Genomic DNA, 26,353 nt, shown 5'->3' with positions numbered 1-26,353 from the left:
GTGCAATGCCCAGGCAAAGTCTTATTAATAAAATTCATCTCTTCCTGTTCACCCAGGTTATCACATATCCAGAATCATGACCTCAGCTTTGTAAAATAGTTTAAGTGGGCTCTTGAGGAATTGATACGCATCTGTGGTGATGGATCTGGTAACTATAACCTTTGAAGACTGTTTCAAAAATTTTTGTTATTACTTTGGCCAAGAGCAAAATGAAGTAGTTATTCATAGCTATTTTCAAATATTTAAAATGCTGTCAGGTCAAAGACGGAAGAAATAAGTTGTGGGGAATTTTTTTCCCTATCAGTGCTAGCCCTGATTGATGGGTAGAGTCACCATGAAGACCATGCTGAGATCTACACATCTTAATCAGGAATATGTGGGTAGGAAAAAAGAAAAAAACATAAAATTAATTGCATGCATCTGCCAAGGCAAGGCCTAAGGTTCATTCCATGTGCCTGCTTCCATTCATGGGTCTGTAAGAGCAGTGTATTGTCTGTTCTCACGCTGCTAATAAAAACATACCCGAGACTCGGGAATTTATAATAAAGAAAAGAGGTTTAACGTACTCACAGCTCCATCTGACCAGGGAAGGCTTCACAATCACCGCGGAAGGCAGAGCAGAAGCGACACCACGTCCAACCTCGTGGCAGGCGGAAGCGCGTCTGTGGGGGAACTCCCCTTTATAAAACCTTCACATCCGGTGAGACTTACTCCCTATCGCGAGAACAGAAAGACCTGCCCTCATGATTCAGGTATCGCCACCTGGTCCCACCCCTCACAAGTGGGGAGTATTACAATTTAAGGTGAGGTCTGGGTGAGGGTGTAGCCAAACCATAACAAGCAGGCACTGTGTACAGAGAAAGATAGCTTTTGGAATCAGTGTAAAACATCCCCAGATCCCCCCTTCATTTGTGTATTTTTAAACAGGTAGATCTGCCCAACAAGGCAACGAAGACTTTATGCAAAAGGCAGGGTCCACTTTGGTTCTTTAGATTAGGTTTCCTTGGGCTGTATAGCCTAGGCCCACTATGTTTTCCATCCTGATGCAAGACTTTTTGACAAAAGCATTTTTTCCCCCAAATTGTGGCTGAGATATTTTGTAGTTTATTTTAAGGGCTCCTGGAAAGAATACTATTTCCTGAGATTGTGCTTCAGTTTCACGTGCAACATGAATCATGCTTCTGGCCTGCCCGTTGTCTCCACTGATTCCCAACACGGGAGAATATGCCGGAATCCTTTTTGAGCATTGCAGCTGGATTGGCTAAGCATGGGAATAGATGAACTGTGACAGACTGAGTACTGAGAATGTCAACTATAGGAGAGCCGTATTTAAGGAAAGGAAAGATGACTTTCTATGCCTGATATTCAAGAACTCAACCCATGCTGTGTTTTATGTCCCTCACCTGGATTCTAAGAAGAAACTTTGAGAGAAAATGGAATGTGCATGAAAATATCATTGTAAATAGATTTTGAGCAAAGTAATGCAGAGGTGCATCAGAATATGTTGCTGGCCGGGCGCGGTGGCTCAAGCCTGTAATCCCAGCACTTTGGGAGGCCGAGGCGGGTGGATCACGAGGTCAAGAGATCGAGACCATCCTGGTCAACAAGATGAAACCCCGTCTCTACTAAAAATACAAAAAATTAGCTGGGCATGGTGGTGCGTGCCTGTAATCCCAGCTACTCAGGAGGCTGAGGCAGGAGAATTGCCTGAACCCAGGAGGTGGAGGTTGCGGTGAGCCGAGATCGCGCCATTGCACTCCAGCCTGGGTAACAAGAGCGAAACTCCGTCTCAAAAAAAAAAAAAAAAGAATATGTTGCTATAAAATGTAGCCTTCCTTCTACCAACACAGTCACTCCTGCACTGTTACCGGGATCTCCCAGAGTTCTGTAAATTGCCAAGGACCTGCTCTAATTTAGGCACTGTACTGTGTAATGTGAAACATCTCCCCAGGTTGCAAATTAAGCCCTGAGAATGCTGGCCTGGTATCCACTCTCTTAGGCACCTGCTAATCCACCCGGGAAGTTTATAATCCACATGATCCCTTAATTATCTGCTCCTGTTTATCTTCTCTGTGGTAGTTTGCTTAAACCAACAGAGAGCACACAAACTAGAAACAGGTTCAGTTTATGGTCTAGGTTTCCTGTCACAGAATCCCACATTCATATTTTGAAAACATTTTACATCATTTAGAGAACCCAACTTCTCCCCATTGTGTTACTTCTTTAATTTCCAGTATAGAAGATATTAGTGGTAGAATGAGATATTTCCCACATAAAGGACGTTATCTTTTTTATTAGATTCTTTTGCTATTATTTGAAATAAATTTGTATTTATTGCACTATTATAACCTATGAGGAGATGAATTGTTTTGTAAATACAATATCATGGCTATTTATATGGCTAAAAAAGCCAATGACATGATTCAAAATACTGTTTTTAGACTGTGGTTGTTCATAGTTCTTACAGAATCATATTTAAATATATTCTTCAATTGCCTTGTAAATACAAGGCAATCGGAAAGATAAACATACTTAATAAAACAACTGATTATGATAATGCTTGTATCACAGCACAAAGGTAATATTAGAGCAGGAGGATTAGCCCCCCATCTTTGCTATTCTGTCTTAAGTATAAAATATGTTCTGTATGATAGTCAGAAAAATTCCCAATGCCAGTCCTCAAATTTTTCAAATGCATTGTCAGTGGCTAGGGAATAAATAGCAAAATTCTCAGCTGTGGGTTTTTCTGTAATATTTCTCAATATTATTCAATGATATTTTTCGTTCCTCAAGAACTATGGTAAAGCATTCAGAGGTTAATAAAATATGGTTCTTCTTTTTATTAAATCTATACTCTCAGGAATAAATAAGGTAAATACCAAGTAGCATTAATAAAAGTTGAGAAGAGGTCAGGCGCAGTGGCTCATCTCTGTAATCCTAGCACTTTGGGAGGCTGAGGTGGGTGGACCATGAGGTCAGGAGCTGGAGACCAGCCTGGCCAACATAGTGAAACCCTGTATCTACTAAAAATACAAAAAAATAGCCAGGCGTAGTGGTGGGCACCTGTAATCCCAGCTACCCAGGAGGCTGAGGCAGGAGAATCATGTGAACCCGGGAGACGGATGTTGCAGTGAGCAGAGATCGTGCCACTGAACTCCATCCTGGGCTACAGTGTGAGACTATTGTCTCAAAAAAAAAAAAAAACAACAAAGTGGAGAATAATAGCAAAAGGGAGATGTAGCAAAGTTGAGAAATCCTGGTGGGAGTGGAAGCAACTGAGAAGCTAATGGAGGAGCAGATGTAGGGGAAGCCATCCTGATTTTAGGTGGAATTCCAGCAAGCGGGCATGGGGTAAAGCCATTCCAGAAAGCAGGAGCTGTGAACATGGGCGACAGCGTAGATGCAGAGTATGGCCTAGGAAGCCTGACTTGCTTGAAATAAGCAGGTGCTGGGGTGGAACGCTCAATGGCCGCATAGTCACGAGAGCCTGGACTGATAGGGCCACCAGATGGTGGAAAAGGTCCAATCACTCTGACACCCACTCTAGGGGAAGCTTTGAGCTGAGTCCTGGTGCCCAGAGCATGGTGTTGTCCTCAGAACTCACAGTCCAATCGTGGAGGTGAGTCAGTAGGAAAAATCATAATGCCATCTGCTGAATCCCAAACAAAACACAGTAGAAAACTAGGAGGTTGGGTGTTTTAAATAGGCAGTACCGAAGATAGGCTCTGCTGTTGTAGAAAAAGCCTGAAGCAAGGGAGAACTTTGCTTCTTGTAGGAATGAGCAGCACTCCCTTTGGCGTTTGTGGAGGATGCACACGTGGGCAGAGTTGGACTGAGGTTAGAGGGACAGGAAGATGTGGCGTCGGCAGGCCAGACTGCAGAGGAAGCTTCAGCCCAGTAAGTCAGGATAGGTGCAGGGAAGCAGGTGGAAAATGCGGTTTATTCAGGAACTACATCAAGATGAGGAACAGATGAAAGATTTCGAGAGCCCCAGAGACAGTCCAAATCACTGGCCCTGGCTTGAGGTTTTCTTCAAACCAAATATGGTTTAAAAGACTGTCATTCACTAAGGTGTGTTAAGCAGAGATTTGGCCAAATGGATTTGTGACAGAGGACTTGGGCCTATGCTTGATGCTGTCACAAACAGCACAGAGTGTTGTATACTCTACAAGCCCAATACCTCCATGCCTTGGACAAATACCACACACTCTCTGTGACACCACGCAAATCTATGCATAGGCAAAGTCGCTCAGTGTTGCCCCTAGAAATTGCACTTGGAGAGGGGGGAAAAAAGAAACCTCGTTTATTAGTATTCAAATGTGATTTTTTAGTATATGCAGATCTAGAGAATTAAATATGTCCCTTAATGTTTACTGCTAATAATAGTTTTTCCTGCGTATATGTGAATCTGATCCACCTGACATTTTATGACCATGAGTTAATACTCAAGAAGAGGTTGCAAATTAGCTTTGGAGTCTACTGCCCAAATAACTCTGACTTTAGCCCAAAGACCATGTGATTGCACAGAATGGATAGAATAAAACATACTGTATTCCCCTACAGGCACAGGATATATGTAATGTATTTTATTTTCAGCAATAAGTACCAATAATCACAAAGCAAATACTGAGGTTGAATATTTGGTTTGTAGATTTTCTAAAAATGGATTCAGTTCTAATCCCCAGACCAATATTTAGTATTTGTACTGCTACAGACTTGCGCGTTGAAGAGCTGACCTTCAAGCAGGCCCCTCTAGGGGAAAATGCGCATGTGGGAGACCCTGTGAGAGGAGAGAGATCCTACAGTTCCAAAGGAGCGTGCTGATGACAGTCCTAAGAATGCAGGGCTCTAGGTCTGTCCTATGCCATGGGAGACGTGGTGGCACCATTTCCACTGGTATAGGGGGTTTCTGTAGGATAAGTGAAACAGTGAAACTTTGTTAAATTTCCAAATCATGGAACCCATTTCTAAAATCACACAGGTCTAGGTACTTGTCAGAGATTCACCTACTTTACTTGCATTTGAGATGTTCATTGTTTGCATGTGTTGCGATGTTAAGGTAAATCAGGTGACCAGCACCTCAGGTCTCTTTCAGGGTCCACTTGTGTCAGTCACTCAGAAAGTCACCAATAACAATCAGTGCGGTGGTTTTAGTTTGCAAACTGCATGGCTTTTTTCAATATCAAAAGCAAGTGCTGAAAAACAGCATGGATAACGTAAACAGTGCCAAATCATGTATGCCAATAAGATTCCTCCTCTAAAACGCAGCTTTATCGAACCACATTCCAGAAAACACAGGTCACCCAGGGGGGTATGCTGGAGCCCTGAGGGCACTGGATTCCTTTAGGAATCAATTTACGAATGTTCACTCCACTGGAAACAAACACACAAAACAACCTTTTATTCTCTCAGCAAGGTTTTTTTTAACTTACAGTAAAACACCTGTGCTGTGGACTTTAGATGCAATTCTAGAAACAAGGCTTTGAGAGCCTGGCCTTTCGGTGGGCCCCTGCTCTCCTCTGTTAAATTCTATGAACTTCGGCCTCCCCTAGTCTAAGACAAAGTTAATGGAGTGTGTGGTGTCCCCTGTGTCTGTCGCTAATGAACCTCAGACTAAACTGACCTCACAGGTGGAATTAGGCCACTTTCTGCCCTCCTGTGTGCTCTGGCACAAATGTAGTTTGCGGGCAAACATTGACCAATCAAGAAATTAGGTCTTTCCTCCTTCTGGAGCCTTCTTCCTGACATTTTGCTTGAGAAGTACACTATGTCTTTGCTATGAAAATAGACTCAATATTCCATCCATCTTGCTTGCAGTCTCTGTGCTTTGGTCAAATGTTTGGTAGATTTTCTTTCTTTCTAATCCAATTTTAGAGAAAGATTGTTTAAAAAATCTTCTATTTGAGACATTTTAACAAAAATATAATAGCAGTTTATAATTACAAACAGTTACAAAGTTTCATCAGACATAGAATAGACTTAAAAGCCAGTGATTTTCAAAGCTTACAGTACAAAGGAATCACTTTGTAAGGCAGGTAAAACATCCAGATTCCTGGGACCCACCCAGTGTACTGCACAGTCCATACATATAACACCTCAATTGTTCTGAGGTTTCACGATTATTATTATTATTTAAGTGGAGTATTGCTCTGTCACCCAGGCTGGAGTGCAGTGGTGAGATCTCAGCTCACTGCAACCTCCACCTCCCAGGTTCAAGCAATTCTCCTGCCTCAGCTTCCCAAGCAGCTGGGATTACACGTATGTGCCACCACACCTGGCTAATTTTTGTATTTTTAGTAGAGAAGAGGTTGCACCACGTTGGCCAGGCTGGTCTTGAACTCCTGACCTCAGGTGATACCCACCTGAGCCTTGTAAAGTGCTGGGATTACAGCTGTGGGCTGCTACACCAGGCCACGGTATTCTTATTCAAATAATATGTTTTGTAGAATAGTGTATAAAATGGAGTCACCAGAGACCATTGCGTTCTTGGTTCCGTTACTGATTCTCTCAACAATTATTATTATTATTTTTATTATACTTTAAGTTCTGGGGTACATGTGCCGATGTTGCAGGATTTTTACATAGGTATACACATGCCATGGGGGTTTGCTGCCTTCATCTCCCCATCATCTACTTTAGGTATTTCTTCCCCTCCCCAATCTCCACACCCTCCACCATCCCTCCCCTAGTTCCCCACCCCACAACAGACCCCATTGTGTGATGTTCCCCTTCCTGTGTCCATGTGTTCTCATTGTTCACCTATGAATGTTTGGTTTTCTGTTCTTGTGTCACTTTGCCGAGAATAATGGTTTCCAGATTCATCCATGTCCCTGCAAAGGACATGAACTCATCTTTTTTATGGCTATATAATATTCCATGGTGTATATGTGCCACGTTGTCTTTATCCAGTCTATCACTGATGGGCATTTGGGTTGGTTCCACATCTTTGCTATTGTAAACAGTGCCACAATGAACATACATTTGCATGTCTCTTTATAATAGAATGATTTATAATCCTTTGGGTATATACCCAGTAATGGGATTTCTGGGTCAAATGGTATTTCTATTTCTAGATCCTTGAGGAATCACCACACTGTCTTCCACAATGGTTGACCTAATTTACATTCCCACCAACAGTGTAAAAGTGTTCCTGTTTCTCCATATCCTCTCCACCATCTGCTGTCTCCAGATTTTTTAATAATCACCATTCTAACTGGCGTGACATGGTATCTCAATGTGGTTTTGATTTGCATTTCTCTGATGACCAGTGATGATGAGCATTTTTTCATATCTTTGTTGGCTGCATAAATGTCTTCTTTTGAAAAGTGTCTGTTCATATCCTTTGCCCACTTTTTGAGGAGGTTGTTTGATTTTTTCTTGTAAATTTGCTTTAGTTCTTTGTAGATTCTGGATGTTAGCCCTTTATTCAGATGGGAAGCCTGTAAAAATTTTTTCCCCATTTTGTTGGTTGCTGCTTCGCTCTAATGATAGTCTCTTTTGCTGTGCAGAAGCTCTTTAGTTTAATTAGATCCCATTTGTGTATTTTAGCTTTTGTTGTTTGTTTATTTAGTCTTCATGACTTGCCTATGCCTATGTCCTCAATGGTATTCTGTAGGTTTTCTTCTAGTGCTTTTCTGGTATTAAGCCTTATGTTTAAATCTTTAATCTTTCTGGAGTTAATTTTTGTATAAGTTTTAAGGAAGGAGTCCAGTTTCAATGGCTAGCCAGTTTTCCCAACACCATTTATTAAGTAGGGAATCCTTTCCCCACTGCTTGTCTTTGTCAGGTTTGTCAAAGATCAGATGGTTGTAGATGTGTGGCGTTACTCCTGAGGCCTCTGTTCTCTTCCATTGATCTATATCTCTGTTTTGGTACCAGTACCACACTGTTTTGATTACTGTAGCCTTATAGCATAGTTTGAAGTCAGGTAGCCTGATGCCTCCAGCTTTGTTCTTTTTGCTTAGTATTGTCTTGGCTATGCAGACTCTTTTTTGGTTCTGTATGAAGTTTAAGGTGGTTTTTTGCAGTTCTGTGAAGAAGGTCAATGGTAGCTTGATGGGGACGGCATTGAATCTATAAATTACTTTAGGCAGTATGGCCATTTTCATGATATTCATTCTTCCTATCCATTAACATGGAATGTTTTTCCATCTGTTTGTGTCCTCTCTCATTTCCTTGAACAGTGGTTTGTAGTGCTCCTTGAAGAGGTGCTTCACATCCTTGTTAGTCATTTTCCTAGGTATTTTATTCTCTTTGTGGCAATTGTGAATGGGTGGTTGCTCATGATTTGGCTCTCCCTCTATTACTGGTGTATAGGAATGCTTGTGATTTTTGCACATTGATTTTGTGCCCTGAGACTTTGCTGAAGTTGCTTATCATCTTAAGGAGATTTGGGGCTGAGATTATGGGGTCTTCTAAATATACAATAATGTCATCTGCAAATAGAGACAGTTTGACTTCTTCTTTTCCTAATTGAATACTCTTTATTTATTTTTCTTGCCTGACTGGTCTGGCTAAAACTTCCAATACTGTGTTGAATAGGAATAGTGAGAGTGGGCACCCTTGTCTAGTGCATTTTCAAAGGGAATGCTTCAGGTTTTTGCCCATTCAGCATGATATTGGCTGTGCGTTTGTCATAAATAGCTTTTATTATTTTGAGATATGTTCTATCGATACCTAGTTTATTGAAAGTTTTTAGCTTAAAGGGCTGTTGAATTTTATCAAAGGCCTTCTCCATGTCTATTAAGATAATCATGTGGTTTTTGTCTTTGGTTCTGTCTATGTGATGGATTATGTTTATTGATTTATGTATGTTGAACCTGCCTTGCATCACCAGTATGAAGCCTACTAGATTGTGATGGATGAGCTTTTTGATGTGCTGTTGCATTTGCTTTGCCAATATTTTATTGAAGATTTTTTTTGCATCGATTTTCGTCATGGATATTGGCCTGAAATTTTCTTTTTTAGTGTGTCTCTGCCAGTTGGTATCAGGATGATGTTAGTTTCATAAAATGAGTTAGGGAGGATTCCCTCTTTTTGTATTGTTTGGAATCATTTCAGAAGGAATGGTACCAGCTCCTCTTTGTACCTCTTGTAGAATTCGGCTGTGAACCCATCTGGTCCTGCACTTTTTTTGGTTGCTAGGCTATTAATTGCTGCCCCAACTTCAGACCTTGTTATTGGTCTATTCAGTGATTCAACTTCTTCCTGGTTTAGTCTTGGGAGGGTGTAAGTTTCCAGGAATGTATCCATTTCTTCTAGATTTATTGGTTTATGTGCATAGAGTTGTTTATAGTAATCTCTGATGGTAGTTTGTATTTCTGTGGTATCGGTGGTGATATCCCCTTTATCATTTTTTTATTGCATCTATTAGATTTTTCTCTCTTTTTTATTAATCTGACTAGCAGTCTATCTATTTTGTTGCTCTTTTCAAAACACCAGCTCCTGGATTTTTTAAATTTTTTGAAGGGTTTTCTGTGTCTACCTCCTTCAGTTCTACTCGTAATTTTCAGTTCTCCACATTCTGCTCTGATCTTAGTTATTTCTTGTCTTCTGCTAGCTTTTAAATTTGTTTGATCTTATGTGGGCATGGTGATGCACACCTGTAGTCCCAGCGCCTCAGGAGGCTGAGGCCAAAGGATGACTTGCGGCCAAGAAGTTGTTACAGTGAGCTGTGATGATGCCACTGCAGTCCAGCCTGGGTGACAGAGCAAGACCCTGTCTCAAAAAAGAAAAAAATGTGGGAAGGAGTGAAATAATCAGACGTCCTTATCCACATGGAAGCTCTGTTATTAAAGGTCTTTCAATGCCATGTTTGTCCGTTGTGAAGTACAGTCATTGCCCTGATCTCACCCTTCTTCCTGTCCTTTCACTGTGCCCCTGGGTAAGCCCTGCCCCCCATTAGTTTCAACCACCAACCGTGCACACTCCTGTTTTCCCAAGTCCATGCTATCTTCAGTGCATCTGTCCCTGGAACTCTAGACTCCTCTTTTCAACTGTTTCCCGGCCATTTTTACCTAGACATCAGCTAACCCATAACACACATTTACATAATCAAAATTGAATTTATTCTCCGATCCCTGACTTTCCGTTTGGAATTTCACAGGTAATTTGATTATCTAGTCTCTCAGTCTGGAAACCCACCTCACCGTGTTCCTTACTACCCATAATCAATAGGTTAAGAAACCCTGTTCATGTTAATTCCAAGGATTCCTTCTTTTCTTTTCACTTTTATTTGAAAATAACATAACAAGGTAAATAACAGAATACAGTTAAGCAAAATAAGTCAAATGAATAAATGGGAAAATTATACCTAGGAAATACAAACCATTTCATATTAGAAATATTATTTAACCCACAATTGTGAGAAAAATGATAAAAGAAGAAAATCTATATTTAAAAGTATACATATATATGTAATAAGAAAGATTTCAGTAAGTTGTGCCTTCAATACTGTTATTGACTTGATAATAAAAATAAGTTTTGAATGTACTACTTTTATAAATGACAAACACTCTAAATTTTAAATTGGCTTTATGTTTTTAGCTGGCCACTGCGGTTCCCCAGACCCAATTGTGAACGGTCATATTAGTGGAGATGGCTTCAGTTACAGGGACACGGTGGTTTACCAGTGTAATCCTGGTTTCCGGCTTGTGGGAACTTCCGTGAGGATATGCCTGCAAGACCACAAGTGGTCTGGACAAATGCCTGTCTGTGTCCGTAAGTGCACTCTTTGTGAACGAATTCATCAGATGCTTCCTTTTGCCATAGTCTCTTTTGTTATTAGGTCACAATACACACCAACGTAATCGTTACTGTAAAATAGAATAGCAAACTTTCCATTTTGCCTGTACCAAGAAAGAAAACAGGAGAACTGTCACATTCACTGTCTTTTTTTTTTCATCTCCTTCCCTTTTCCTTTCCTGCAAACTCCTTTTCCAGACTCCATGTTTAATTTGCTCATTAATTCATTTTAAATGGCTTCCTGACCAAGTGGTGTCATGGATTCCTCCTCCCTGATTTTATCACAGGATAAACTGGGTGGAGAGAAATGCTAATTGTCAGAGGGTGGAGGTGCAGAGTCTGGGTCTGCCGGACACCTCTGCGGTCCTAGAAACAGCCGCACTCCCTTCCTCATCCGTGTTGCATGTATTTTTGTAATCGTTTTATCAAGAGTATAGAGAGTTTTGTAAGCACACTTTCTTTTACTAGAAAGAGATAAAATTGGCCGGGTGTGGTGGCTCATGCCTGTAATCCCAGCACTTTGGGAGGTCGAGACAGGTGGACCACCTGAGGTCAGGAGTTCAAGACCAGCCTGGTCAACATGGCAAGACCCCATCTCTACTAAAACACAAAAATTAGGTGGGCATGGCAGTGGGCTTCTGTAATCCCAGCTACTAGGAAGGGCTGAGGCAGGAGAATTCCTTGAACTCAGGAGATGGAGGTTACAATGAGCCGAAATTGTGCCACTGCACTCCAGCTGGGGTGACGGAGCGAGACTCCATCTCAAAAAAAAACAAAAAAAAAAAAAAAGAAGGAAAAGAAAGTGGTAACGTTATATGTAATGATCAATCTTGAACTATATAACTTCAGAGATATTGACTAGTGTTTTTAGAATGATACACTCTGACTTTATTGCCCAATTTCACTTAAACCCATTGTTTGTTAATATATTCTGTATTTTCCTATGAATTAGGCAAAAGAAATGTTGACAAACTATCCAACAGTGACAAGGATTATCTGTAATAGTGTTTTGAAAAATGTACAGAGTTCAAGGGTGAAAGCTTTACTTAGAGGAAAAAAGTTGTTGACAAGATAAATGAGGAAGAAAACACCAGTTTTATGACTGTACTGTGTTTCTTTTGAAAGGGTGAATGATGGATATCTCTCCCTGATCTGTCTTCCTGTTATCTGGGGCATGACATAATGACAGTTCACTGCATTTCAGAGGATCATACAAAAGAGACTGTCAACTAAAATATGACCTGAGTGTGCATAGCTATTTTGCTAATTTCATGGTGCTTAAATTGATGTTACAATAATTTATAAATGGACAATTTAAAGTATCAAACAAACAAATCCCCATAATGTCTCAAAAGGAGGGTTTCACAAACCGAGCTGGTGTGTATGGAGAAAATACTCAAAACTCATGATTAATACAAGAATTTTTAGCATCTCTTGTTTTTCACTGCTTCATTTTTAAATCATTTGGTATTCTGTCATGATTCAAGAAAGAACTAATGATTATGATGATGAAGAAAGTGTGTTTGGCAGGTGTTTGTTATTTTCCACAATTATATAAAAAGCCTGTAGGGTCAGCCTGTGGTTCTAGCTTCCAATATTCCCTTTCGAATATAAATACCATCTATAAATGGTCTGATTCATGAAAAACCTCCCATCCACGCAATTAGTAAGCATGCATGTTTCTTAGTAAATAATCCCAAGGGAAGGGATGACATGTGCAATATTTAACAATGATGTTGACCTGTCTCTCTACAGCCATCACATGTGGTCACCCTGGAAACCCCGCCCACGGGTTCACCAATGGCAGTGAGTTCAACCTGAACGACGTGGTAAATTTCACCTGCAACACAGGCTTTTTGCTGCAAGGTGTGTCCAGAGCCCAGTGTCGGAGCAATGGCCAGTGGAGTAGCCCTCTGCCCACGTGTCGAGGTAGGAAAAGCATCCAGGAATGAACCCTTTGCTCCAAGAGTGTTCTAGGCTGCCCAGTAACACCAAAAAGCCTAACTCCATGCTTCCCAGGTTCAATGCCGCTGACCAACGGGCTCACCTAACAGATGTGACATTTCAAAGTATCTCATTTTCTCAATACTTGCATAGCTGTGGGGCCGTGGGCTCTAGGTGAATACTTCTGAACAAATATATGGGGATTATCATCCCTTTTCACTTTCCAAGGTAGAGAACATCTTGCAAAACTCAAGCTCCTAACAAAAACCTCCATGCCATGGAGAAGATGCCAGACTCTTATGGGATGCCCTGTGACTGCCTTTTGTCTTAGGGCCCAACTGCCTAGAAGAGACCAGTGTGCAGAGAGGCAGTTTCATTTCTATTGATCAGCAGCTGGAGAAGGAACCTGGGATGGGAATGTATCATATTTCTCTGTCATTAGGGGGATTTTCAGGAAAACACGGCCATTGCTTCGGGTTCTGGAAAGAAGTGAGGATGTGGAACAGTTATTGCTTCTGGTCTTCGGGAAGGGAGTCTGGAGAGGGAAGCAGCTGGTTAGTGAGCACACAGCAGGACTCACAGCTCCTGGAGGAGGAACTTTGGTCAGAGGGCTGTGGTGTGAGGCACGCCACGGGAACAGTGACCAATCAAGGAGCTGGGAAAACTGCTCAAATCATTCGCCATTAAATCTCAAAACTGGTGTTTTCATGTTTCCTTCATCAGGCAATCAGTACATTCACTTCACTGAGAATAGGGACATCACTGGATAAGAAGGACCTCCATGGTCCTCAAGAAAGTTTGAAAGAGAATAAATAATAGAAATTTATGTTCTTATCCATATTTGTTTTTTGTTTGTTTGTTTTTGAGATGGAGTCTCTCTCTGTCTCACTCTGTCTACCAGGCTGGAGTGCAGTGGCGTGATCTTGGCTCACTGCTGCCTGTACCTCCCTGGTTCAAACAATTCTCCTGCTTCAGCTGCCCAAGTAGCTGGAATTACAGGCACCCACCACCTCACCTGGCTAATTTTTGTATTTTTAGTAGGGATGGGATTTCACCATGTTGGCTAGGCTGGTCTCGAACTCCTGACCTCAAGTGATCTGCCCGCATCAGCCACCCAAAGTACTGTGACTACAGGTGTGAGCCACCGCACTCGGCCGTATTTGTATTTCTACTTGAGCATCTTTAAGATGACATCTCCGATTAGGGAGCATATACAGAGAAAATGGCTTAATGAATCACCTATAGAACGCTATGAAGGGATAAGATTTCCAGCTGGTACTCTCCAGGAAAAAGGGAGTGGGGGTGCAGCTAGGATTCATGTCACCAAAGAATGCTGATGTATTTGATTATTATGCTATACCAGACATGTGTTCAGACAAGGAAGGGCCCTGATCCTTGTGTATTTCTAGTTCAGTGGTCATTGTGACTTTGGACCTGTTATTGATCGCTATATTAACTTCTTATTTTACCCTTCCACATATCCAGCTGTTGCCACAGAACACAGCATATGTGGTCTTTGGAATTTCTCCACTATGGGCTAAATGTATATAAGACATCAGTGTTCTCATTCCTCCCAGCTGACAAAATTAGGTTCCATGTCAGGTTTTCACAGCTGGAAATCAAGTCTTAGCATATTGGGGGGTAAGCTGTTAAAATGAGGTGCAGCCGCCTAGAGTGAACCTCTTTATTTCTTTCTGATGCATTACCCTGTACTTAACACCATGTCATGAACCAGGTCTGGAGTGGTTTCAGGTGCACCTGAAATACCTCCACACCATGAACGTCACCGGCCGTTTATCCCTATAGTTTCCAAATCAACAGCTCACCTGTCAGTCACACGAGACTCTTTCCACCAGATCCCTGGAGAGGAATTGTTCACATATAAAATGGGAAAACAAATACAGATGGGAAAGGTGCTGATGTGGATTGGTTGGTCACTAACAAACTCTCTGGCAGATAAATTATTCTCTGTATGGTAAAACACACCCATTTGCAACAATGATCTGGAAGTTCTATCATGGACAAATAAACTGAATTATTCCTGCCCTAGTTTTCCTCCAGCACATAGAAGCAGCTGAATCTCTTAATGGAGCCTCAGAATTAAATAGGAAAGAATAAAAGAAAATACTTCTGACTGCAACTCTATGCAGGACTGAAAAAATGCGCGAGCAGATTTAGAGTATTTGTATCCACACTTCTTCCATTTTAAGGATTCACTCAGTTTCCCCACATGGAGCTCAAAGAATATTTGTTGCTTTCAAACATTTTCACTGTTCAGTATGTTAAGCATATTGAACTAGGAAAAGAAGGGGTAGAAACTCAGGGCTTAGCATTTCAACACACACCTTCCAAGCAATTCTAATACTATCTAACATTGCAGAATGATTGCCAAGAAGAGGGTTCATCATCTCCAAGAGTGACCCTTAAAGAGAATTCCAGTCCATAGTTTCACAGCAAGGTGATGAAACTCACGTATTATAAATCCTCCTTCATCAGCCGTGGAAGAACTCAGAGAATATTTAGTTCTCTGCCTGCAAGGAGAAGGAAGCAGTTGGATCCTGTTGTTACTGCACCAATAAATACGTCTCTGCCAGTGAAGCCTTAAGAGAGGGGCAAAGAAAAGATGAAAACAATAAGGAAGGGAAGAAAGAGAAGGAGGAGGAGAGAGAGGAGAAGGAAAAGGGGATGGAAGAGGAGGAGGGAAAAGGAGATGGAGAGGACAAGGAGATGAAGGAGGAGGAGAAGGAAGAGGAGGAAGAAAAGGAGGAGGAAGAGAGGACACAGAGGTGGAGGAGGAGATGAAGGAGGAGGAGGAGAAATGTTGGCATCAGCTCAATCTGGCCTTTGGCATCCTGGGGCCATTTGGTTTCTCTCGGGCACCCTAGTGGGAGATGGTCAAAGCCTTCCACTCATTTATCCTAAGTGGCTTCCTCTAGTTTGACTGCAGTCATGGTTTAGAATTACTTTTGGACAGTCTCCTGAGAGCAATATAAGCACAAACATAAGCACACAAGTATCTTTAGTGTTCCAGTCTCAGGCTATCTGTCTCCTTATGAAAGTGTGGCATGGGGAGCTGTTTCCATCTCTTATACTTGGTGTAAGAATGGAACAATGTGGCCGTCTTCCACGTTATACAAATAATCACATTTTCAGGCTAATTAGATTTTTCTCACAGGAGGTAATTCCTGCTGTTTTAGAGATTTGGTTACAATTTTATTGCAGATGCAATGCCTTTATGGGACCTTAAAAAAATATCTGCCCGAACTACACGCTTTTGTTTTGTTTGTTTGTTTTTGCTTTTTTGATTCAAAATAACTTGAGACTTTCTTCTGTAAACTCAGAGTTATTTTAAGAAGCATAAAACGATATTGTACTGCACTAAAAGGGAACGCTCTAAGCCTCCATTCTGCCTTCGACCTTCCTTTTTTTGAATAGAGAAGAAGTAAAATGCACAGATTGGGTACAGGGTTTGCCTTCAGCTTCTGGAACCCATGATGTGCAGAGGCCACCTGAGATTCATTTGCACAGTGCTTTTCTGAGCCAGAAATATCTGGAGAGAGTGTGGCCTCTGTAACAGCTGCCTCATTCACTGGTGGGGTGGGTCAAAGAATGAGGTAATCAGGGTTTTTTCTTTTCTTCTGCACCTGCAAAAGCACATCGCTAATTCCCATGCAGACGCCAACAGGCATTCAAGCTAATGCCTTTCAGCGGAACCAGAGCGTGTCCCGCACGCTGCAGAGGACGGCCTCACCACGAGCCCGTTTCTAAAGGGAGAAGAGGACTAAATCAGAGGCTGGCTTGATTTGCATTTCTATTAAGCGTTGATGGAATAATTGTCATTTTTAGTTGTGTTCCACATAGAGCAAAATTATTTTAGACACACATATTAAAACACTAACGCCTGTAGGTGTGTGTGTGTGTTGGGGGGTAATTGCTGTTCTAAAACACCACACTTAAGTGAAAACATTTAAACTAAGTGAACCTCAGCCCGTTCTGTTTGACCATTTTTAGAACATAAAAACTTAGCCAAGAAAACTAATTTCAGAATTTACGTTGAAGAAACGTTATTAGGAACTAGAGGAAATTAGCCTCATGTGAAAATTGCTATTATGATCGATAGCAATTGACACTTTTGCTTGACATTTCTTGAAGAAGAGTGGCCGGAAGCGGTCAGTAGTATTGACCTCGAGACTGGAATTTCATGAGCCTCAGCCAACATGTTGTCAGTTTCTCAGCTTTCTAAACTGATGAGGAATTCGCCTTCATTTCTGATGTTTTGTTTGTTATTGCTAGCTATTTCTAAATGGTGTCTGAAATGTTTTATTTTCTAGTGGTGAACTGTTCCGATCCAGGCTTTGTGGAAAATGCCATTCGTCACGGGCAACAGAACTTCCCTGAGAGTTTTGAGTACGGAATGAGTGTCCTCTACCATTGCAAGAAGGGATTTTACTTGCTGGGATCTTCAGCCTTGACCTGTATGGCAAATGGCTTATGGGACCGATCTCTGCCCAAGTGTTTGGGTAAGTCAGGGTTGTTCCCGATTTCTGTGCACAGTGCCCTATATGGGTACCATCAGCAGAAAATTCCGTAAGTATATTTAAAAGGCACTGGATTTTAATTCCCTGTGCTCTCCCATCACCAGTTGTCGGCATTTTCATGATAGCTGTAGATAGAGTGGCCAGAAATCACCAAATACGACTTAAACAAACTAGAAGGGTCAGGAACACTGGTATCCTCAGGAGAAATGACCCAGGCTACTGGACACCACTTGGACAATGATGCCTTTACCTCTCTTTCTCACAGCTGGCCTTCAGCCTGAGCCTAGCAGGTAGGCCTGGTCCGCACAGCTAAGACACGGCGTAGAAGCCAGGACTTCCCCACAAGGCATCCCCCACCCTTACTCTCACTCAGCCCAGGTGGACAAAGGGCTGTGGTGTGGAGCTTCCATCTGTTGACATGGCACCTATGGCCAAAGTGGGGACACTATGATACCTGTTTGGGTCTTGTGAGCGTTCCTGGTATAGTTCATGGTGACTACAATAAAATCTCATGTCCTTTGGGTGTATACCCAGTAGTGGGATTGCTGGGTCCAGTGGTTTTTCTTGTTCTAATTATTTGAGGATTCACACACTTGTCTTCCACAATGGTTGAACTAATTTACATTTCTGCCAATAGTGTAAAAGGGTTCCAGTTTCTCCACAGCCTCACCAGCATCTGTTGTTTCCAGACATTTTAAAAACTGCCATTCTGACTGACTTGAGATGGTATCTCATTGTAGTTTTGATTTGCATTTCTCTAATGATCAGTGATTTTTTTCATATGTTTATTGGCCGCATAAATGTCTTCTTTTGAGAAGTGTCTGTTCATGTTCTTTGCCCACTTTTTAATGGGGTTGTTTGTTTCTGGGAAATATGTTTAAGTTCCTTGTAGATTCTAGTTATTAGACCTTTCTCAGATGGATAGATGGCAACAATTTTCACCCATTCTGCTGGTTGTCTGTTCACTGTGATGATAGTTTATTTTGCTGTGCAGAAGCTCTTTAGTTTAATTAGATCCCATGACACATACATGTGTATGTTCATTGCAGCACTATTCACAGGAACAAGACATGGACTCAACCCAAGTACACATCAGTGAAACACTGAATAAAGAAAATGTGGTACATAGACACCATGGAATACGATGCAGCTATAATAAAGAAGGAGATTATGTCCTTTACAGGGACATGAATGGAGCTTGGAAGCCATTATCCTCTGCAAACAAATACAGGGACAGAAAATCAAACACCACAAATTCTCACTTATAAGTAGGAGCTGAACAAAGAGAACACATGGACACAGGGAGGAGAACAACATCACTGGGGCCTGTCTGTGGGGCTTGGGGAGGGAGAGCATCAGGATAAACAGCTAATGCATGCTGGGCTTAATACCTAGTTGATGGGTTGATAGATGCAGCCACCCCATGGTGCACGTTTCCCTCCATAACAAAACTGAACATCCTGCACATGCATCCCAGAACTTAAAATAAAATAAATAAATAAATGAATTTGTTATTAAATCTTTATTTTCTTAGGAAAAAAAAGCTCATATCCTGGTAGTAATTGGCTTATGAATCGAATCTTTAAGTCAGGGGAAGGGATATGGCTCCAGAAAATGGGCTTGCTCTTCTTGGCAGAGAAAATTATAGATGATAATTTTCCCTATAGCCCCTCTGAAAACCTTATTATCAGCGTGTTTTAGAAGATGAAGATTAGCAATAATACATCATTTTATCTGAATAGCCAAAGTCGCATTTTCTCTCACTTGAAAAATCGGATTGGCAGTTAGCTTAAAGAGAATTATCTTTTAAGATCATACTCTGAAGATTTAGGAAAAGGTGTTGCTCTCTTTAGTCTTTTTGAAATTAGGCACAACACAATCCTTAAAAGCAAAATCTTATATTTGTCCTATGCATTTTGCATCCATAAAGAAAGTAAAGGCCGGGTGCAGGGACTCACACCTGTGCTCCCTGCACTTTGGGAGTCCAAGGAAGGTGGATCTCTGGAGGCCAGGAGTTCTAGGTTGACTTGGACAACCTAGCCAGATTCCATCTCTATAAAAAATTAAAAATTAAAAACTGGTGGGGCATGGTGGCACATGACTATAATCCCAGCACATTGGGAGGCTGAGGTGGGAGGATCACTTGAGGCCAGAAGTTAATGATTACACCAGTGCACTCCAGCCTAGCCAACAGGCAAGAGCCCATTTCTAAAAAATTAAAAATTAAAATGAGAAAGAAAATGGCAATTTTATTATGAACCAGGTTTACCACACACATGATAATGGTGATAATGTCTCTTGCCTTTTCAGTTACAGCATTGTGAAGTATATTTTGAGAATGGATTAGTACTAGAGATTTTTTTCCTCCAAGTGAGTTTCCCTCACACTCCTCTAATCTACACGGAAACTCATCTCAAATTCTAACTTTAACTATACATACAATTAATTTCTGTTGAGAAAGAGAGTGATAACTTTCAAAAAATTCTCAGCCTTATGTAACAAAAAATGCATCTATAGATGTGTTATGATCTTCATCATATTATATCTGCATTCTTGTTGTCCTTGCCTTCCCACATGGGAATTCTTCACAGAAATTGGTCTAGTTTTGTCTTTCCCAGAACATTTCTTTTATGTCTCCCCTGGCTTATGTGAGACTTCCATTTGTTTTTGTACTGATGCTGATATGCTTCAGATCTCCAGGAGCTGGGGTTCAGCTGGCTCTTCTTTTCCTTGGTGGCCAGATCCCTCCTCTTGGTGTCAACAGTTGGAATTGCCATAGTTTTGGGAATCCAAAGATCCCAGGGGAGCCTTTTCTTCTCCATACTCTAGGGCAGCTGAGCTCCGGGTCTGATTTTGCTGTGACGTTGTTTCATCGAAGGTTTTCTTTTTCATCTCTTATTTTACCTGGAAATGGTCAGTTATCTAGCATTTCACTGTTTCAGACCTAATTGGCTTCTTTTTCGGACTCTATGTGAATAAAATCTGGTTCTCCAATTAATCAATGTCCGTATGAGACAGAAAGTGAGGGCTGATGTGACTCAGCAGATGACCATGGCTTCCAGACGTTCAAATCTACCTCTCTCGTTGATAACGCTTCTGAGTATCTCGTTACCAAATGGAATTACTCTAGGATATTCAAGCAGTCCCCTTTGAGTAATACTTTGGTGGTCTCAATTCAGTTAGTTCTTTTTGCACAAAGATAAAAATTTGTCCATTGCTAGCCCTCATTTGGTATTGCACAGAAAAAAAGAAATAAACCTTCACTGTCCTATACCAATTTGCAGAATTTGCCTTTTTGAAGGATATTTATAAATAAATTTTGGGGCTGATTTGGTGTAATTTCAAGGAAATGAATGGAAATACTGAGATTATTCTGTAGAACAATTAGAGAAGTTAATATTTGAGTATCATTTTAATTATACATATTAGACTACCACCTATTCAAAGAGAAATTGTTAGAATGATTTTCTCACACATGTGAACTTGAAGATGAAGCATATTTGACAGAATCGTGTCCCAAAGCAAAGCATATGAATGTCATATTAACTGAAAAAATAGTGGAAATAGTTTTAATGGATCAATGTTAATTTCTCAAATTTCCTATAATACTGTTCATTTGAAATATAGTTAAGGGTCGATGGTAAAATGTAGTCAGTATGGCTATCTCCTTGAAAACCACATGTAAATTTCCACTGTAAGCAAAGCTACTCAGCAAAACAAAACAAAACAAACTTCATCAACAGAACCTTTCCTTTCCAGTAAATAAATTCAAGGAGGACACGTCATCTGAAAATTGGTATATTTCTCACAAATTACATAAGGGAACTGTGGGGCTATATCATAATTTTTAGGTGTTTTTCTTTAATAGATGAGGTTGATATGGGTGTCTGTATGGGAGATTTACGAATACAAAGTGGTTTCACTGGAAGGTTGTCCTCATTTGTTTTATATTCTCTTCTTTTCTTAAGCTATATCGTGTGGACACCCAGGGGTCCCTGCCAATGCTGTCCTCACTGGGGACCTGTTCACATATGGCGCCATCGTGCACTACTCATGCCGAGGGAGCCAGAGTCTTATAGGCAACAGCACTAGGGTGTGCCAGGAAGACAGTCGCTGGAGCGGATCACTGCCCCACTGCACAGGTGAGGGGCCCACAGGGGATTCACACAATTGCAAATGTCAAATAATCTCTCAAACAATGACTTCAAATAATAATGACTTATAATTATTTGAAATGTCCCATAATTAGGCACCTATTTGAAATTATCATTCCATTTCTAGCCAAACACACCGCTGCTATAGACATTGTCTTCATCTTCGCCATTATCATTAGACACCATCACTTTACACATTCTCCTCCAGGGGTTTCGGGGGGTGTCTGAATCACATGTGCGAGGAGGCTCTTGCCTGCCATGGCTCCAGGTGTCCCTGCTTGCTCTTTATTCTTTTTTATGTGTTTAATTTTCCCCACCGCTATCATCATTAACCACATTGGTCCTGTTTGAAAAAAAAAATATTTTCTCAAGAATGTTTCTTAAACAATTTAAATTCAATGAACCAGCAACTCTGGAACACAATCATGAAGAATTAAACCTCTTGTTTGACATTTTTTTTTTTTTACATTCCCAGTTTACCTAAAGCCCCGTTTTCCTTTTGCTATCTCTACCTACTTTTTCAGTGAACACTTGATGCGTTTACCATTCCCAGCATCTTCCTCCTTGCAAAGGAAATGCTATGTATTCTCACAGCCATATTCGAATAGGCTATTGTGAATTTAGTAACGCAGGAGCAACATCCCAAATACTTTCATTCTGGGGCTGTCACAAAGAAATTATTTCTAACATGATTGCCAGAATGTTGTGTCACCATAACTCATGTTAAACATAAATTCCAACCGCTTTTCATTATCTTTAAATGTAACAACTCTGCTTAAAGCATGTCTAACACAATTGTGGATGGCCATATGTGTTTATTTTCAATAGGAAATAATCCTGGATTCTGTGGTGATCCAGGGACCCCAGCACATGGGTCTCGACTTGGGGATGAATTTAAGACAAAGAGTCTTCTCCGCTTCTCCTGTGAAATGGGGCACCAGCTGAGGGGCTCCCCTGAGCGCACGTGCTTGCTCAACGGGTCATGGTCAGGACTGCAGCCGGTGTGCGAGGGTGAGTAACCGCAAGCCTTGAGGTCCACCTTGAAAGTTAAAACCACACAACTTGCTCTAACATGCCTGGAAATATTCTACAAAAATTCTAGAGATTTATGCTATTTGTACAATAAAATCTTTCCCCCCCAGAATTTGTGAAAGCATCATCAAAAATCACGACTGAGTACATGGAAGGATCCCTTGTGTCCACAGGTCCCATCACACAGATCCTTATTGTTTGGAATTTCATAATACAAAAGCTTCTCATCTTCTCCCAATGATAATCTGTATGTGCTGTTGCCAGCATTTTCTAGATCCTGGCAGTGAGTGAGTGGGCTTCCCCAGTGATGAGTAGGATCAATGCAAATCACTGATGGGAATTTCTGCAGGCTGGAAGCAGGCTTCATTCACATGTCATTTTGAATCCATTGGTGGCCCATGTTTGGAGCACTGTATTTCACAGGATTCTGGAGTTATATTCTGTGAAATATTTTGGAGTCTATTTGATTCTAATATTTGAGAGGCATAGCAGGAAGTGGTGGTATGCTCCAGTAATGACAGTAAGAATTGCCACAGACACGGCACTGTGTATCAGAAATGTAGCCTCCAGGAAAGGTGAACTGAGAGGTGATGGTAACCATGTATTCAGTGTTCAAAACCTTATTTAGAATTCAGACAGATAGAACTGTAAATATTAGGAATTCTTTGCAAATTTCTCAATAGAATTTTGAGTCTAAAAAGGTTATGCAAATTAATTCAATATGTATTTTTGTATGTATGAAACAATTTCCATATAATTTGACCAACTTGAATAAGGTCACATATACACTATCATTATGAGAAATTTAAGTCAAATTTCCTTAATCTTCATTGTACTTTACTGTATTATACATTCTATATAGATAAATAGAAATCATATGTGTATATGATCTATCTATATTGTATAACCCATGTAACATTAATTTCATATATAAAATACCATATATATATGAACATTTGTGTATATATTTGCATATTTATATGTTATATTTGCACATTCATATTGTATTTATTCTCAAACACTATTTTCGACTATATATATGCATATAATATAGGCATACACATATGTGCACAGAAACACAGTAATTCAAGATAATATTTTACTCTGAATTGCCTCTTGACAATCAAAGTAGTGTAAATCTTAAGACTAGGCCCTAAAAATGTTGTCTTAGGTCAAATATCACTACTTCGTAGTGAGAAATGGTTGTCTGCAAGCCATGAATTGCAGGATCATACTTTTGTTATTTACTGAAGTATGACACTATGAACTGATAGAATTTTTTTAATCAAATGCAAATTTTTTAGTTCCCTCTCATCTTGTAGAGATTACAGTATTAAAATTTGCATGAGAGCAATGTTTTCTCACCAAAACCAGAGTGTTTTCTACTCTATCATATAGTACCTTAGGTAAGCATTCATGTGGGGTAAGCCATTATCACCAATATTTTAACAAGGAGATGTTCTATGCTTCCTGATATGAAGCACCGAAAAAGGGACATTGTCATTTCTATGATACTGCCACTGAAATGCATAACCTGAATCTAATGCTGAAGCAGCAGCAATAAAAACCCCTGAAACCCTAGGGGCATGCAACAAATCAGCTTGTCTGTGCTCATGAAAAAATGTCAAATTCAGAAAAGACACAGTCTGAGCAATTCTTTCAGATTTAAGAGACCTGATACATGCAATGTGTGGTCTTGGATTAGGTCCTGCAATGAACAAAAGAGAGTTCTGAAAGACATTACTGAGATAGTAGAATCTGACCCTGAGATGATCTGAGTGGTGAGCTAACACAGGACACTAAGGGAACTATTAAAAATGTGTTCAAGAGCTTAAAGTAAATTAGATCATGGAAGTGTATGAGACAACATTACATCAGAGTTAAATTTCATGCTTTTAATAATTTTATTCTGGTTATATAAGAAAATGTCTGTTCATAGGAAACACATACTGAAATATTTAACTGTAAAGAGTCATCATGTCTGAAACTTACACTCAAATACTTCAGAATGTACATATTTAGAAAGAGAGAAAAAAATGTGAGCAAAATGTAAATAGTGAATGTGACTAAAGGGTGTGTAAGGGTTGTTTATATTACTATTGCAAAATTTGTGTAATCCTGTAATTATAAAAGTGTGGTGTTGCAAAAAATGTTACCAGTAAATTAAAACAATTTCCATATTAAAATTTCAACATTTCTCATAAATCACATTTAATAATAGCTTAATGTATCTGTAGCATTTATCATTCAGGACTTTTGAAAAGCAACACGGTTCATGAGTTGAAACATTTGGACTCTAGACCTGATTCTAGGTAGAGTTCACAAAGTTTTGATTCTGGGTCTTAATTCTCCTTTGTTTAAAAACAGAGAGACTTAGAGATCAATCATCAGAAGATTTTATTCAAAATTTAAGGTAGTTACAAAGAGGCCTGCATGTCCATAACTAAGTTCTGGAATAATAATTCAGACTTTATAGATAGAATCTGATGCTGATAAAAAGCAGGACAATACTTCTGTTTTCAAGAATACCAAATGCAATAATTGAGCCTAAACCCTGGTTTGCAGTCTAAACTTGATGTATGTTGAGCAGAGACTCTGACACTCCCAGAAAGCTGAATACAAAATATTCTATCAAAGAGAGCCATTCACTGAGACTGCACATTTTATATCATGTTTACCTCCAGGATTTCAGTTTTGAAAACTTAAAAGATGAACAAAATTATAGCAGTTGAGAGTGAACAATGCCTTTCCTTGGAAATCTCCCTGTCTGGGCTATGAAGGCACACTATGAGTCCTATTCCATTGAAGCACACATAAATTGATTTATTTGAATAAGAGAACTTAACTGCATTTCACTTCCCAATGTACCTAAATCAGACTATGCAAAATATTTTTTAAAATAGCATTTTGGCTTTCTAGAGTTTGAAATGTAAAGTTTTCCATGAAAAAAATTAAAAACTTAGACCTTAAAAGATGCATATACAGATGAAAAAAGTTACAAAAATGTTGCAATGCTGAAAATATTTCTCAAATATGCCATGACCCTCAAAATTGACTACTTCCAAAACTGCATTATATGATACAGACATCATGGGAAGCTGATTAAGCCAACTGCGATAGATGTTACACCAACAAAACAGCAAATTATGTATAAAAATCATAAAATCAATGAGTGAACACACACACAGAGTCCCCAGCAAAAATTTGAAATACTTTTTGGAGAATCTGTAGGTTTTTATTGTGTTTCTTATTTGTTATCATACAAATAAGGTACAAATCACTGAAGTGTGAGTTACTGTTAATGAAAAAGGATGTCACCAGTGGTTGCATTTCCAGGAAGTGTAGCTTCTATGACTAGCTGTGACTTGACTAGTCCCCTAGTTAAGATTATTTCAAAGCCAATGAGATTATCTCCTCTAAATCTCCTGTCAAAAAATTAGATTCTGATGGTAAATTGAATACATTGTCAAAAGGAGGAGGAAACTATAATTCAAAATGAAAAGTCATGTAAAATTCCTCAACTCAAAGAATTTATATTACAGATATATTTCCTTCACATTAAATCATAGTTGCTTTTGTTAGCAATCGAGCCTTTAAATCATAGGCTCAAACTTAACATTTCAAATGGATCTATCTCATGAAGTTGCATTATATCACTAAAATATTTGGTTTTAGTTGCATTAGGGAACTCTTATTTCTCTTTCCAGTGAAATTATGATAAAGCTACATTTTACTCAAGAAGGAAGAAAGTGATGATGGTGAAAATAGCAATAGCATAAGCTACAAGCCACCTCATTGCTAACACTAACACATCACATCTCATACTAGACATTTTACACATAGCGTGGGTAATTTTGTTACATGTGGGAATAAGTATTTTTATAATACTCATTTTATAGTTAAAGGCACTACATCTAAGGAATTTAAATTGATTGCTCAGGT

General features: G+C 39.9%; 1 protein-coding gene across 3 annotated transcripts in view; it reads left to right on the top strand.

Moving 5' to 3' along the window:
- Positions 1 to 26,353, top strand: part of CSMD1 (CUB and Sushi multiple domains 1) — a 2,101,842-nt gene that overhangs the window by 2,043,543 nt on the left and 31,946 nt on the right. For all 3 annotated transcript variants that reach the window (XM_032260320.1, XM_032260321.1, XM_032260322.1), the window contains 5 exons: positions 10,546 to 10,719; positions 12,499 to 12,672; positions 17,019 to 17,207; positions 21,194 to 21,367; positions 22,208 to 22,390. In XM_032260320.1, coding sequence (XP_032116211.1) covers positions 10,546 to 10,719; positions 12,499 to 12,672; positions 17,019 to 17,207; positions 21,194 to 21,367; positions 22,208 to 22,390 — 894 coding nt within the window. The remainder of the gene's footprint in view (positions 1 to 10,545; positions 10,720 to 12,498; positions 12,673 to 17,018; positions 17,208 to 21,193; positions 21,368 to 22,207; positions 22,391 to 26,353) is intronic.

The sequence above is a fragment of the Sapajus apella genome, unplaced genomic scaffold, assembly GCF_009761245.1.
Source record: "Sapajus apella isolate SASKATOON/1434 unplaced genomic scaffold, GSC_monkey_1.0 scaffold116, whole genome shotgun sequence".
Lineage (NCBI taxonomy): Eukaryota > Metazoa > Chordata > Mammalia > Primates > Cebidae > Sapajus > Sapajus apella.
This window is presented reverse-complemented; position numbering and strand designations above follow the sequence as displayed.